At 37.8% G+C, this 16,263-nt stretch overlaps 1 protein-coding gene across 1 annotated transcript in view; it reads right to left on the bottom strand.

The window, feature by feature from the left end:
• The window catches only part of RLF (RLF zinc finger), an 87,375-nt gene extending 71,995 nt beyond the window's left edge, over positions 1-15,380 (bottom strand). The window contains exon 1 of the mRNA XM_039255956.1: positions 15,144-15,380. Within this exon, the coding sequence (XP_039111887.1) occupies positions 15,144-15,380 (237 nt within the window). The remainder of the gene's footprint in view (positions 1-15,143) is intronic.
• Between the last annotated feature and the right edge of the window lie 883 nt (positions 15,381-16,263).

The raw sequence follows: 16,263 nt of genomic DNA, 5'->3' as shown, positions 1-16,263 counted from the left end.
GACTGCTTTAGATTCTGTGTCTCCCTCCCTCTACCCCTCCTCTGTTCGCGCTCTGTGTGTGTGTGTCTCTCTCTCGCAAAAAAAAAAAAAAAAACCACTGAGAAAATAAATAAAAATGCCTCTAAATCCATTAATAAAAGAACGGACAACGGAATTACACTTACATAATAAAATACTATACACCACTGAGAAACAAATGTAACAAAGCTATACATGCTAATATAGATAAATCTTAGAAACGTTATATTATTTATTTTATTTTTCCATTATGTTGTATTTAAAAAGCTTCAGAAGAGGTCACCTAAGTTGCTTAGTTGGTTAAGTACCTGACTTCGGCTCGGGTTTCAGGGTTCATGAGTTTGAGTCCCGCTTCAGGTGAACTAGAGCCCCACTTTGGGTGAGCCCCACTTCTCTATTTCTCCCTGTCTCTTTCTGCCCCTCACTCACTTGTACCTTCTCTCTTTCACTCAGTCTCACACACACACAGACACACACACACACACACACAGACACACACAGACACACACACACACAAGCTTCAGAAAAATATAGTGTACCATTTAAGTAAAGCTGAAAACACAGAAGTGTGTTAAAATGCACAAATACTAAGTAAAGAGATGCAGGAGAATGATTAAATAGCAAAATTGGGATGGTGGTAGGAAGCAGATGAAGCTGTGAAAGGGTACATAGGTAGCTTCTATTATTTTATTCCTTAGTCATGTTCATTTTAATATACTCTTTATTGCTATGTATGTTAGAGATATTTTATTTTTAACATATGCTGCAAAGTTCTGAGCAAAACTGATTTTCAACCCAGATTCCTACATCCAGCCTAACACAAATGAGACAGGAGAGAAAAGCTACCAGAGGGTATTCCCAAGAGCTAGGAAACAGAAAGAAGGTAGAGAAACAAAGGCAAGTACTGAAAAAAATAGGATAAAATGAAAATTAATTTGAAAAGGTAATAGATAGGGGTACCTGGCTGGCTCAATTGGTAGAACATACAACTCTTGATCTCCGGTTGTAAGTTTGAGCCCAAGTTGGATATAAAAATGACTTAAAAAGAAAATTTTTTAGAGGGGCACCTGGGTGGCTCAGATGGTTAAGCTCCCAACTCTTGGTTTCAACTCTGTCCATGACTCCAGGGTTGTAAGATTGAGCTCCGCATAGGATTCTGTGCTGACAGCATGGAACCGGCTCGGAATTCTCTCTCCCTCTCTCTCTGTCCCTGCCCTGCTCATGTGCTCATGCTCTCTCTCTCAAAATAAACAAACATTTAAACAAATATTTTGAAAAATATAATGAAAGGGTAACAGATTAAGCACAAACTGTATAAAAACACAAGAAAAGAGGATGTCCCACTAATTGTTGACTGAAATGCAACACATGACATTCTAGTAATTCTTTCAAAACTTTATCACTGCTTTATAAAATGAAATAATTTTCTTTTCTTAAAAAAACATCTTGGATATCCTTTCCTATCAACACATGTAGCACTGCCTTATCATCTGTTTAAGTTTTATTTGAAAAAATACTGAATACAACAAAAAAGTAAAATTCACCTACAATCCCACCACATTAAAATTTTGTATGCAATAAGAAGTGAAAAATCACAACTGTATTCCGTCTAATTCCATTCCCATTCCCTACCTCCAAAGAACCCCTATAAATAATTTGGTACAAATGCCTTATGTACATAAACAAAAGCTTTCCAATTCTCTTATGGTTTGGGGATGTTCAAAGCCTATTTATTTTTTGGCATTTCCAAACCTAAAATACAAAAGATTTCTGACATTCTACTCCCCCTTAAATTAGGAAGGTCTTCCCTTCTTAAAATTATACTTACTTCGTATTTTCAATTTGGCAACCAAGATCACAGATTACAGAAACTGATTACAGAAAGGTGGGATGAAAAATCATTTCTTTATAATCTATACCAATTGGAAAGGAGAAATAATGTTGTATATTCAAAACCACTTATGCTAGACTTCAAAATTATTATGCAATAATTAAGCTTAAGAATTGTTTCACTTATGCTCCTCTTACTTAAGGACAAACTAATCGGAAGGTAGATAAATATATATGATAAAACACTGACTACTGCTCTGCTGTATCAATAAGGAAACATAATATAAAAATTGTTTAACATTTATCTTCTCCATTAGACATAAACCCACAGGGAAGAACCACATCTGATTTGTCATCACTGTAGACCAGAATCCAGCATCCTGAGTAGTATATAGCAGGTATTCTGTAATTACTTGCTTTTGAGGCTTCGCACTATTATTAAAGGATTCGCTAACTTATTTCTGAAGTTGATTAAGACAGTTTCTCAGATATTTATCTTTGAAGAGAGTGAAACAACTGTATATGAAAACAGATTCAACTAAGTAGATTTGGTCCCGAATTCTTACTGCTTCATTCAAATACTTGTAAAGAAGGAGAGCAGCATAATGTTGATCAAGCTGCACTTCTGGGAATTTTTAGAGGGAAATGCTTAAATTGCAATCTTTAGAAGGGTGTTCACATCAGATTAATGATACAATAGGCATGAATTTTGTTTGGTGGTAAATAGATATGTCAATGTTCAGAATTTTATTGATATTTTTGCCTTTTCTTATCCTCAGCTAACATCCTAGACTGAGAGGGAGTTTCCCGCTTACAAGTTTTAAGCTGGAAAGAAGAGTGAACTAAATAACTTTACTTTATGTAATTCTTCCCTCAAACATGTTTATAAAAGCAAAGCCACCTTTTATCAGGGACTCAAATCCAATGTGTTATAAATTCAAATCACTTTTTTAAAAAAATGTTTAATTATTTACTTTGAAAGAGACAGGCAGAGAGATAGACACGGAAGGATTGGGAGCAGGGGGCAGAGGGAGAGAGAGAATTCCAAGCAGGCTCCATGCTGCCAGCACAGAGCCTAACCTGGGGCTCTATTTCAGAATCATGAGATCATGATCTGAGCCAAAATCAAGAGCTGGATGCTTAATTGACTGAGGAGCCACCCAGGCACCCCTCAAATCACTTTTGACATGCAATACAGAATTTAAAAGGCAAACAATAAACCAAGCTAAAACCAGTGGTCAAATGATTCCAAGAAATTTTTATATAGAATTATCTGTTAGTTCCAACAGGTCAAATCCATTATATCTACTATATATAGATCCCAAAGGACATCCATATTGTTTCAACATAAAAGAAATGTACTGTAAATTACACTTCCGGTCTACAAAGCTCATCATAGGCTCTCTGAATCTAAAACTCTATTAGCCAATGCTCTATAAACATCTAGAAAACTTTTTTTCCCCAATGGGTTGCACATTGACGGGAAAATGGTGGAAAGCTGCTCTACATGAAACACTTCTTTAAAACATTATTCGTGATGACATGGATATAAAGAAATTGATACACTAGGTACCTATCTATAACCAAAAGTTACGCTAATAAAGTCAGTGTTATTCTGTCCCACTTGTTATTCACAACCACTAATCAGGGTGCTTTCTATTATCCCCATCAATTTTAGAGACAAGAATAGAGATCCAAGGCAAGGTTTAAAATCACAAGAATATTAGAGTGAAATCTCCTAACTTCAACTTTCTATCCACTATGTTCTCCATGTCATAAGACTATAAAACATTAAAACTGAGCAAATTTGATGAAGTATCCACACTTACTGTTAGAACTTTCTGGAATAATTTGTGCTAGATTTTAACATTTTCATTTACCAAGACCCTTAAACACTGAAATCAAGATTTCACTTTGAAGAAAAGAGCCAAATAAGGATAGTTAACATAACTAATGTAAACAAATAACTTCAGTTCAAATTAGTAGAGTGGTTTCCACTGGGATAGGCATTTACCCTAGAGAGAAAAGTAATAACCCACTGGGGGCAGAAATATAATATTAACACTTACTTAATAATTTTCAAAAAATCTCATCACTTTCATGTTTTTTCTGTGATTGCTTATAACATACAGGTACTGCATAAATAAAACATTTATTTCAATAAGGATACACAAGACCAAAGTTGTGAGGTGACTTAGAAAATAATCCTTAGCAAACATTTTTCAATGGAATTATATAATTTCTAAGGATAATCAAGCCTTAAAGGTCATCTCATTTAAGCAGCAATTTGAAGCCCCCAAAACAAACTGATTTGGCCCAAGGTCATACATACATTCAGTGGCACTTTATTTGGTAACATAAAAAAACTAACAATATAAGAAAAATTTAACTAATGGAAACCACTAGGGACTTTCCACTTATTCAGCTATGACTTAAGTCTTCCTCAAGTCTAGTAGCATTGATATATAAAACATCAATCAATGTCTGTTGGAAATGAGTACACTGACAAACTTCTCACAGCAACAATCAACCACTAATTTGTATCATACATTCCAATGGCTTCAGGTTAGGCTGCAACTCTCTATGGTTCTTGAGAACCTCAAAGCAGTATGGGATCTTAAGATTATATGATCATACTCAATGATTAGACACATCAAGTTGTAATGACTTTCAACCAATACTTTAAAATACAGTTATGTAAAAAATAGTAAAGACAAACCTCACAGGGAAAAAAATTCAAATATCCAATACACATGAAAAACATGCAAAAGCTATTAAAATGAAAATTAGCAAAAATGGCATGAGAGCAATTATTTGCCACTATCAGACTGGCCAGTATTAAAAACTTAAATAACACCAGAGTTGGCAAGGATATAGTCAAACAAGGATTCCCAAACTACTGACAGACGTACCTATTCAACTTTTTGTATCCACCAAAGTTTAAAATAAACATTCTCTTTAATAAAGTAATTTCAATTTCAAGAATTTAAACTATAGGTATAAATAATCCGTGTTTAATGTTTAAGGATGTTCACTGCAACCTTATTCATGGTAACAATAAAAAAAGAACACAATGGTTTAATTATGGTACATGTTCAATGTGTGTCGATATAGAAAATTGTTCTCATAAAATTAAAATATAAATCACAGAAGAGTATTTGAGATTTTAAGAATACACAAGAGACTTAACTCTTTTGGGGAGTGACTAGAGGGACTGAGGGCAGAAGAGGGCTTTTATTCTGTCCTTTCTGTAGCATTATATACTTTTATAGTTAAATATTTTTCTCAGGGGCGTCTGGGTGGCTCAGTCGGTAAAAGCATCCAACTTCGGCTCAGGTCATGATCTCACGGTTCGTGGGTTCGAGCGCTGCGTCAGGCTCTGTGCTGACAGCTAGCTCAGAGCCTGGAGCCTGTTTCGGATTCTGTGTCTCCCTCTCTCTCTGACCCTCCCCTGTTCAAGCTGTCTCTCTCAGAAATAAATAAAACATTTTAAAAATTTTAATTAAAAAAATTTTTTTAATAAGAGTGTTGAAAATTTTGCTACTTGAAGAATTTAAAACCAAGGCAGCTTTCAATAGAATATTAGACAATTATTTTTAAAGTAGTAACCGTGTGTACTCCACAAAATAGATTACCTACAATATATTAAGTTTTAACATATAAGCTTGACATTATGTTCCTAAATATATATACATATATAGAAAAATTCTGTAAGTGTGGATTCCCAAACTCTTAATCTAAGAAAACTATTAACCTAGAAAAATGTAGTATTGATGTATTAGGGTATATGTGACATTTTTCATCCTTTACTCTCTTCTTTTACATTGTTCCATTTTTTTTTTTTTACAATTAGAATGTATTCATTAATTGCTTGGACAATTAAAAATTCCAATATTTAAGCAATCTTGAGAAAGAAAAACAAGGCTGGAGGTATCATAATTCCAGATTTCAAGATATACTACAAAGCTGTAGTAAAACAGCATGACACTGGCATAAATACAGACACACAGATCAATGCAACAGAATAGAGAGTCCAGAAATACATGTACCCTTATATGGCCAATTAATCTATAACAAAAAAAAGGCAAGAATATGCAATGGAAAAAAGACAGTCTCTTCAGTATATGGTGCTGGGAAAACTGGACAGCTACATGCAAAAGAATGAAACTGGACCACTGTCTTACACACAGAAAACAACTCAAACTGGATTAAGGCCCTAAATATGAGTCTGAAACCACAAAAAATCCTAGAAAAGAATACAGGCATTAGTTTCTCTAACATCAGCCCTATCAACATTTTTCTAGATATATCTCCTAAGGCAAGAGAAACAAAAGCAAACTACTGGGACTACATCCTTTTGCACTTCAAAGGAAAAAGTCAACAAAACAAAATGGCAACCTACTGAATGGGAGAAGATATGCAAATGAAATGTCTGATAAGGGGTTAATATCCCAAATATATAAAGAACTTACACAACTCAACACCAAAAAACAAACAATCCAAATAAAAAATGGTAGAGGACCTGAACAGACATTTCTCCAAAGAAAGCATACAGTTGGTCAACAGACACAAGAAAAATTGCTCAACATCTTTAAGCATCAGGGAAATGCTAATCAAAACCACAAAGAGATATCATCTTACATCTGTCAGAATGGCTAGAATCAAAAAGACAAGAAATAATAAATGCTGGAGAAAAAGAACCCTTGTACACAGTGGTAATGTAAATTGGTAGAGCCACTGTGGAAAACAGTATGGAGGCTCCTCAAAAAGTAAAATTAGAAGTACCATTTGATCCAGGAGTCTCCTGGGTGGCTCACTTGGTTAAGCATCTTAACTCTTGATTTCAGCTCAGCTCATGATCTCTCATGGAATTCTCTCTCCTTCTCTCTCTCTGCGCCCCCACTCCAAAAATAAGTAAACAAAAAAAATGACATACCATTTGATCCAATAATTCCACTTCTGGGTATTTACCTAAGAAGAAAACACTAACTCAAAAAGATATATACACTCTAGTCTACCGCCATACCACCCTGAACGCGCCCGATCTTGTCTGATATATACACTCCTATATTTATTGCAGCATTATTTACAATATAGGGATCCCTGGGTAGCTCAGTTGATTAAGCATCCAACTTGTGTTCAGGTCATTATCTCGCAGTTTGTGGGTTTGAGCCCCACATCGGGTCCTGTGCTAACACCTCAGAGCCTGGAGTTTGCTTTGGATTTTGTGTGTCCCTCTCTCTCTGCCACTCCCCTGCTCATGCTCTGTCTCTCTCTCAAAACATAAATATTTAAAAATTTTTGTTAAAAGATATAGAAGCAACTTAAGTGGCTATGAACAGACAAATGCATATACATACATGCAACGGATTACTACCCAGCCATAAAAAAAAGGGTAAGATCTTGCTATTTGCAAATTGGACAGACCTAGAGGGTATTATGCTAATTAAAATAAGGCAGATTGAGAAAGAAAAGTAACATATGATTTCACTTCTATGTGGATTCTAAAAAACAAATCAAATGAACAAACAAAAAGCAGAACCAGACATACAAATATAAAGAACAAACAAATGGTTGCCAGAGGGAACGGAGGGAGGGCAAAGGAAAAGAAGGGTGAGAGGGATGGGAGATACAGACTTCCAGTTATAGAATGAAGAAGTCATGAATGAAGATGTCACAAGAATAAAAGGCACAGTATAGGGAATATACTCAGTGACACTATACTAGCATTGTATGGTGACAGATGGTAGCTACACTTGTAGTAAGCATAGCATAACATATAAAGAAGTTGAATCACTATGCCGTACATCTGAAACTAATGTAACAATGTGTGTCAACTATACTCAAATAATTTTATTTTAATCCTTACATATACACACATACCATATACATAGTTTTCCAAAAATCAGAATACATCAAGGTATTCACAGTGAGAAAGCAAATTAAACAAAATGAAATTCCAAATAAAAATATGCCTATATTCTATAACCATGTATCATAAACATGCAATTCCCAAGCTAGGCCATTCATTCCAGTATATCCAGTAATAATTCTTAACACGTGTCCATATTAATAAAGTATTATTGTGATGGCTAATGTGACATGTGACACACTCAGGCTATTTCCTTGGGAGTAAAAATACTATGAAATCAAATGTCAGCACACTAAGCTAATAGGTCTCCCCCCAAAAAGGACAAGAAAGGCATTAAAAAAAACATATTAAAGAATTCAGACATAGCACAAAAGTGAGAAGAAATAAACAAATACATTAGTTCCCAAGCTAGCTATGTTGCAGAGATAAAGGTTAACCTAGATGAATAACCTTGAACTCAAGGTAAATCTAAAACAGTATTCAATTTCCAAAAATTATAATGCACTGAAATACATTTCATATGGGACAATAAGTATAAATCAAAACCTGCAAAAACTCTGCAGGGAAATTTTTTTCATAAAAAGCTCAAAGTCATGTTAGACTGAAAATAGGAAATCAAAATTCAGTGGAATGTAGAAACATAAAGTAATCCACTCCTCCATATAGTGTTTTGCTTTACTATAATGAAAGAAAAACATGTGATTTGGGGATGATATCTGGTTTAGAACATGGCAAAATATTAAATGTTCCAGACCTGCTAAGTTTGGCAAATGCTGCACTGACACTTAATGTCTCTCTAGGAGATTTAACATGCATCTTAAAATATATAAAACACATTAAAAAAGTATTTATCCCAACATTATGTCAGCTTACATGAACACAGAATCCTTAGTTCAATAAGTACTTACTAATACATACAACTCATGGAATAAAACACAGTTTAGGAAATGCTGATAGAGGAAAAAGAGCACGGACTTTGGAATCTGAAGACTCTGCCACAGCTCACTAGCTGTGTGACCCTAGGAAAGTTAATTTCCCTGAGCCTCACTTTTCTATCTACAAAACGAAAATTACACCATCTACCTGAGGGCTCGGCATATAAAAAATGATTGATTAGTTGAAAGATATAAATTGATAAAAAAATAAATAATCTCTCTAATTTTTCACATAATGGTTTGTATGTTGGCTTTAGTGGTCAAAAACAGTTTTAGGAATCTATTTTTTTATACCATCTTGCTCAATCCCTTATCTATGGTCAAGTTTTCCAGCACGATATCAACCATATCCAAAATAAATGTTTCAACCTGGCTAAGCAAACCCTGTTGAAAAACTCTTTAAACATGGGAAATTCTTAGAAAACATACATAAGAGGCACCTGGGTGGCTCAGTAGGTTAAGCTCTGATTTTAGGTCAGGTCATGATCTCATGGTTCGCGGGTTCAAGCCCCACATCTGGCTCTGTGCTGACCACTCAGAGCCTGGAGCCTGCTTCTGATTCTGTGTCTCCCTCTGTCTCTGCCCCTCCCTCACTCAAGTTCTGTCTCTCTCTCTCTCAAAAATAAATAAACATTAAAAAAGAAAACATAAATAAAATTAAGTTCTACTCTTTAGTTATCAGGATACAAAGGACAATAAGACCTGATCCCTGCTCAGAAGCAGCATAAACTGGCTGACCAAAGCATGTCCCAATTTTTTACTAAAGAAAGGTAAGACTTGTTACTCTTAAGAAGTCTAGTCAGGGATTTAAGGAAGGAAGGAGATAAAACATCAACAAATATTGACTGAGTACCTATTAAGTGTCAGGGACAATTCTAGGCACTGGGTAAACAAAACAGTCCACGCCCTCTAGATGCTTACATTCCAGGTGCAGGGACAGACAAATACACTATTTGTCACAGACATCAGATAGGAGTCGGTGATTTAGAGAAAAAGAAAGCAGTGTTAAGGAGCTGAAGAAGATGAGGAAGTGCTGTTTTAGATAAGATAGTCACGGAAGGCCTCCTGGGAGAGGTGACAGGTGTCCAGAACTAAGTGTAAACAAAGCACACTTTAGTTGACCAATGCTTTTGCAGCCTTAAAATAAGTAGTGCTTTCTATTTAGATTTTTTATTAAAATTGTTCAGAAGAGCATGAAGCACAGGTAGACACAGAAATCACTAGTATAAAGGAGACTGGGTGGTACCAAGTAAATGACAGCATCCAAAATTCCCACTGCTTCATAGGTCACATTTACAATTATGCTTTGGTCATATGCAGTGCAAAGCTAGTTTATGCCATTATAACTACCTGTCCTCTAGTTTCTATTTAGAATGCACAAAAAGAAAAGGTAATATATTTAAAACTCTTTATAACAAATGGGAAGTAAATCTCAAAAGAGTTTCATGGTCACCAATCTCAAGGAGTTGGGAAGACTGATCTTCCCATCATTTCCAAACTGCTGTCTTAACTAGGCTGCTAACTCCTCAACACTATAATGTCTCTAATTTTCTCCCTCCAACAACACTACTCCTCATTCCACAAGTGTAAATGTGTACATTATTATAAGAATGTAGGCTAAGTTCACAAATATGGCTCCAAGAAATGAGCAAAGTGTCTATTCTACTCCTTTACAGTAATTTCTTATGATAAAGTTGCTTTTTACATCAGATTTTACATCGTGTTCCTTTTGAAGTACTAATCTCTTGAGTATATCATGAAGTTCTACAATATAATTCATTCAACAAATTAGTTTTGTGTGCCAGGCACTGTATTAATTGCTAGGTACCAAGTATACATAAAAGACTAAAAGACAAACAAAAACAAAAAAGACTTGTTGGTTTGCTAGCCAATTCAAGAGACAAACATGGAAACAACTATTCAGGTAACAATTATGTGCAAGATACTATCAGAGTACACTAAGAATCACCTCATTCTGTCTGCTGCAATCATAAAACATTCTGAAAGACTTAATGTTTGAAGTTGATCTCAAAGGATAAACAGGCAGATGGAGAAGGGAGGGAGGACCCTAGGTTAATCAGGCAGACTTAGAGATGGATACTGTAGTAAAGGTATTTAAAAGAGAGAGAGAGAGAGAGAGAGAGAGAGGTTGGAAAGGTGGGAGGTGGGGAAGGGGAGTGGGGGCAGTGTCAAAATTCTAAAAGGCTTCGTCTGCCAGGTGAGGCTGGTAAGTCTGAATTTTAGCTTGTCTTTGGCATAAGAAACCATTGAAGAATTTTAGGGAACAAAGTGACTAACAAGATTATATTTACAATTTGGAAAGAATGCCAAAATGGACTATGGATAAAGCCAGTCAGAAAGAAGGGGGCTCAGTGAAGAGGTTTTTGTGATAGGACATTATTTATGAAACCTGGATGAAGACAGTGACAGCAAGAAAGGCCAAGAGTTAAAAGCATGTACAAAGTGTCAAAAGAACACAAACATCTAAGAGGAAATCTAGAGAAATCAGAGAAAGTTTCACGGAGGAGATGGTGTTTGCACTGGGCCCTAAACAAGGAAAATTTGCCCTATAGAAAATGAGAGAAAAAGGAGAGAACACACAATGAAAGGCAAAGGCACAGAATACTTAATGACCTGAGATCCTGCTACTAAAGTATCCTTTTGGAGATCAATCAATTGGTAAATATTTACCGAAAGCCTAATATGTATCTTGGATCTTGAGGAATCAAATGAAAATTAAAACCAGCTTTCCCAAAATAATGTACTTGGAGAAATTTTAATCACAGGAATAAATGAGATCATATTTTGGTCCAAGACCTCCAAGTAAAAGATCCCTGAATAAGAGAGTAGGATTATGATGATGGGATTGGCTAAGTAAGAGCTGAAAAGTAAACTGGGAGTAAGGGGGTGAGGACTTTCTATTCTAAGGCTAAGAAATCTGGAAAACTAGGACAATTCCAGGAACACTGTTTTTTAGATTTTCTTATTTGGTCCATAAACAATATATTTATAGATAATAGTAAGTACTATTATTGCTCCATTCACTAATGAGAAAACTAAGGGTTAAAGAAAATAATGTACCCAGGGTCACATAGCTAGTTGAAATGGTGAAGCCAGGAGACCCTTTGCATTCAATCACTAATCCAGGAAAAACTGAATATATGCAGTACTTATTTTAACATTTAAAAATCTATAAAGTCACTAATAGTCTAGAACCTAAAAGTGTTTCAAACAAACAAGGTTTACTCACAAAAGTACTTTGCCTGGTATTCTTAAAATATAATCATTCACCCAATAATTTCAAGTCTGTTAATGTTACTTAAAAAGCTCTCAAAATTTGTGTACAAATAGAACTACCAGTTGTAAAACTTTAGGAATCTTGATTTCCAAAACACAGCAAAAACTTGAGAGGATAGCCATCAATTTTTCATCAAAACAAAGAAAGACTGTTTTCTGAAGCTAATCTCATCCACACCGTTCCTCAGACAATGTTTTCAGAAAAGGAATTGGAAGGAAAAGCCACATCCCATAGTCATTGAATACAAATGTTCACTGAATACAAGTTGATCTAAGTATCATTTTCTTAGTAACTATTACTTCTCAAGTTTCATTTTTATCATCTTCACAAACTTCTGAGAATTGAAAACATGCCCAGAATGAGACAAGCTTCTCTATCCTTTCATATGTTGGTTTATTTCTCCATTTGGTACAATTCCAAAGATAGAGCCATTTCTTTTAAGTACTGCAAGAGCTGGAGAGAATATGGTCCTAGCCTGTTGCAGAACGGATGTGCTCAGTACAACCTAAATCTCTAGAACATTTCTAAACTAAATATCTGATGAAAATACCTGTGTGGCAGTTAAGTATCCCGGAGAGCACAAATCAGGCCTTTATGATGCTACTACCTACCTTTACACATTAAGTGCTCCTAGAGAGCATGTTCCTATCTCCAGCACTTAGTGCAATGTCAGGCACACCACAGAGTGGATGAATAAATCTTATTCTGCCTTTCAAATGTGAAACCAAGAGCTATTCAACCAAATTTGAATGGTGAAATTGTTCCTCCTCCATCATAAAATGTTGAATTTTTTTCTGTATTTGGTGAACAAGGACACCGTGAGTTGATTTTATCTGTACTACTGGGGGGAAATGTGGCAAAAAATATTGTGACAAATACTGTGAAGAGTTGTATACAAACTTTCTATTCTACAGTTTGTATAAAGTATGATAAGGAGATAAAGGCCAGGAAACAAAATAAATTCCACAGGCACAGTTTGCCCAAGGCTATTAACTCAAAAGTGGTAGAGTCACAAATAGGACCCAACTAGCTCCCAATCCAATGTGCTTCCTAGTATAACACATCATTACAAGGACATCTTTTCTTATTTCCTCTATTAGTCCAAAAAAGTGTTTGGGAGGAAAAACCTTAGGCCATAGGAAATCTTCACAGAAAAGACAAATTACAAGAGTACTTTCCTTTTTAAATTCTTCTGGGCCCTCACATTTCTACGTAGGACCAAGACTCAAGACATTACATTAAAACATTCAGTTAAGATGAGATGAGGGCTACAAGCAGTAGGCATAAAGCAAAATCTATCGACATGTAGATGTACATATGGTATCCTCTGACAAGCTTCAATTTAACTAGTTACATCGATTCTTGTTATCTTTCTAAGACAATAACACAAGCTTAGAAGACTTCCCCAAACCCACATTTCTTCTCCTGTCCTCCTCCCCACTACTCCTGTCCGAACAGCTCCCCGTTCTCCCAAAGCCTCAATTTTCCTTCTCCTCTCTACCTTTGGCACTCAAACGCTCCCCTCCCCCAACAGCCCCAAGGCTCATTTTTATCCTTTCAGCCTTAGGGCCTTCCTGGACCACCCTATCTAAAGAGACCTCTCCCAGCTACTTCTGAGTACACACTACAGCCCATAGTTAAACTTTTAACTTGTTTTCACTAGTTAATTGTTGTTCCATTAGGATGCACCAGGATGGCTATCCCCTCACCACTGTCTCCACAACACCTCCTTTTCCATCATTACCAAAACTGTTTCGGAAATACTGTTATGTCTACCACTTGCTCCCAACTGTAAGCTCATCAAGGGTATGTGCTGTCTTATTCACGTTTCCTCAGCACTCGATGAAGTGCCTGGCACCATCGAATGCAGTCAGTTAAAGTTCGCAGAATAAACGTGTGTAGTAAGTACCGATGCTCACCACTAGCATGGAAGCAAAGAACAATTACACCTCAACACTTTCTAGTGCAGAGAAATGCTGCAGGCTGTAGACATAAAAACTGTTAACGATACAATGTATAGGAAAGATGAGCATGGACAAAATTCCATTCAAAGAGATGAGGTGTCTCTGGCTCAGCAAAGAGGAAGCAGAAAAGAAAGCAACTCTATTTTTTATTTTCCACTGGACTAAGAGAGCATATTGTCCCCCCAAATCACAACTTTGCAACAGCGCAATTTATTCAGCATGCTCAACTACTCATCAAGAGTCCAAGTACCAACATATTACCATTATTTTGCATTCTCTAAGATACACCAGGTGAGGAGTAGAGGGTTGGCCCTGAACCTGATAGAACAGCAGAAGGAGGAATAATAATAGCATACTTTAAAATTTACAGACAAAAATCTCCAAGTGACCATGGAGACTAAACTAAACATACCAATCGATAAGAATGTAACCACAGGTTAGGACCCACTATAGCACAGAAATGGTCATACCATTGCCAACAGACCACACTCCACATCTTTCTCAATCCTCTTCTACTCAAAGACCCTAATAGCCACCACAAGGCTCGCTAGCCTCATTGCTGATAGCACAATCCTCAAAAGGAATACAGAAGAAGCGGAAGAACAGCTCAAAGTCTCCCCACCCCGCCTCTCAAAAATAAGTAAATAAAGAAAACAAGAAAAAAGGAGGAAAAAAATTAAAAAACAAGCACCACCAACAGGCTCCGCAATCACTAATGAGAAAGCCCAAGACGCCTTTCAAAGCCAACTGTCAGACCTTTTAGGGGTCCAGATGACGTTGACTCCAGAGAGAAGTCTCTGGCCCCAACACCTATCTCCGGATTATTCAGGAAAACTCAGGTTTTCCAGTTTGGAGATCTGCACTCAAAAAAAGGATCTCCCAGCAGGAACGAGCCATCAATCTCTCTGCAGGCAATGGCGCTCCAACCAACCACCCGGCAGGGGGACAGGCAACGGCGACAGGGCACGGCCCTTCCAGGGAGCCGCCGGCGCCCTGCGGGCTCTCAGCCTGGCCCAGCGCAACCCGCCCTGGCGGTGGCCAAAGTCTGGCAGCGGTGAAGGGGGGCCAGCGGTCGAGCTCCCCGAGCTGGGCCTTCCCGGCCCGGGGGCGCGGCAAGACATGGAGGTGGCGCCTTTCAGTCCAGCCCCGGCTGCGGCAACCGATCCGAGGCCTCTTCCCCTGGCCTCCCCACCCCGCCGCCCTCGGCCAGCCAGTCAGCCCCTCACCTGGCAGAAGCTCCGGCAGTAGTTCAAAGATGAGACCTCCGACACCTCCTGCTCCCGCAGCTCTGTCTCCAGCTGCCACAGACATGGTCGCAGTCCCGGGGCTCCCGGCGCCGGAGACGCAGGGCGATGACCCCGAGCCATGGACTCAGTCTCGGCTCCGTCCCCGGCTCCGGCTCCCGCCGGAGCCTCAGCCCCGGCCCCGGCGGCGGCGGCGGCGTCTCCCTTTCCGTCCGCCATCTTCCCACGGCCCAGCAGCGCGTAGGCAACCAAGCCACGTGACTCAGCCCTGGCCCCGCCCCCGTTCTACCACACTTGGTGACGCACTCCTTGGCGACGCGGGCGCGGGCAGGATTCCGTCACTAGGGCCTCTGGGTGCCCCTCCCCTCGGCGGCCTTCCCGACAGCCGCCCTGGCAACAGCCTGGCGGCAGCTGGCCAAACACCCACCTCTCTCTGCCTTTCCAGACTCTCTGGAGTCACGGGGTCACTGAGCCGGACTTACGTGTAGACATAACCCAGATGGGAGGGGCATGACGCTTGAGCTGCGATCCGAAGAGCGAGAGAAAAGTATCCCCGGTAGAAAGAAAATAAGCAAAGGTTATGAAGACTAGGTCCGTGGGATGGTGGATTTTAAGAATGGGCACTACAAGTCAGTAGGGAAAGGATGACCTCTGCAGGAAATGGTGCTGAGGCAACTTTTTTCAATAGGAAAATTAAATAATAAAATTAGATTTTTACTTTAAACCATATCTAAAAATAAATCCCAGATGGATTACAGGCCTCGAAATATTTTTCAGGAAATAGTGTCTTTAGGATATTAAAATAGGGATAGTTCTTAAATAAGACCCAAAAAGCACAAACCGTGTGAGAAAATATTGTTAGATTTGACTGCATAAAAATTAGTTAAGTCTGGAACAACAGAAGTTTTAGAAGATGCAACAGAAAGAAGCCAAAAACTAGATGGTATTCATATATATAAAACCACCAAGAGATTAATATCCAAAAATGTTCCCAAAATCAAAAGGAAAAAGGCAAACAATTCAGTAGAAAAGTAAATAAAAGATACACAGAGCTAGTTCACCAAAAAACCAAAATGAATGGCCAATAAAAAGATCTTTAACT

This window comes from Hyaena hyaena, unplaced genomic scaffold (genome assembly GCF_003009895.1).
Source record: "Hyaena hyaena isolate Hyena2069 unplaced genomic scaffold, ASM300989v1 scaffold_551, whole genome shotgun sequence".
Classification (NCBI taxonomy): Eukaryota; Metazoa; Chordata; class Mammalia; order Carnivora; family Hyaenidae; genus Hyaena; species Hyaena hyaena.
This window is presented reverse-complemented; position numbering and strand designations above follow the sequence as displayed.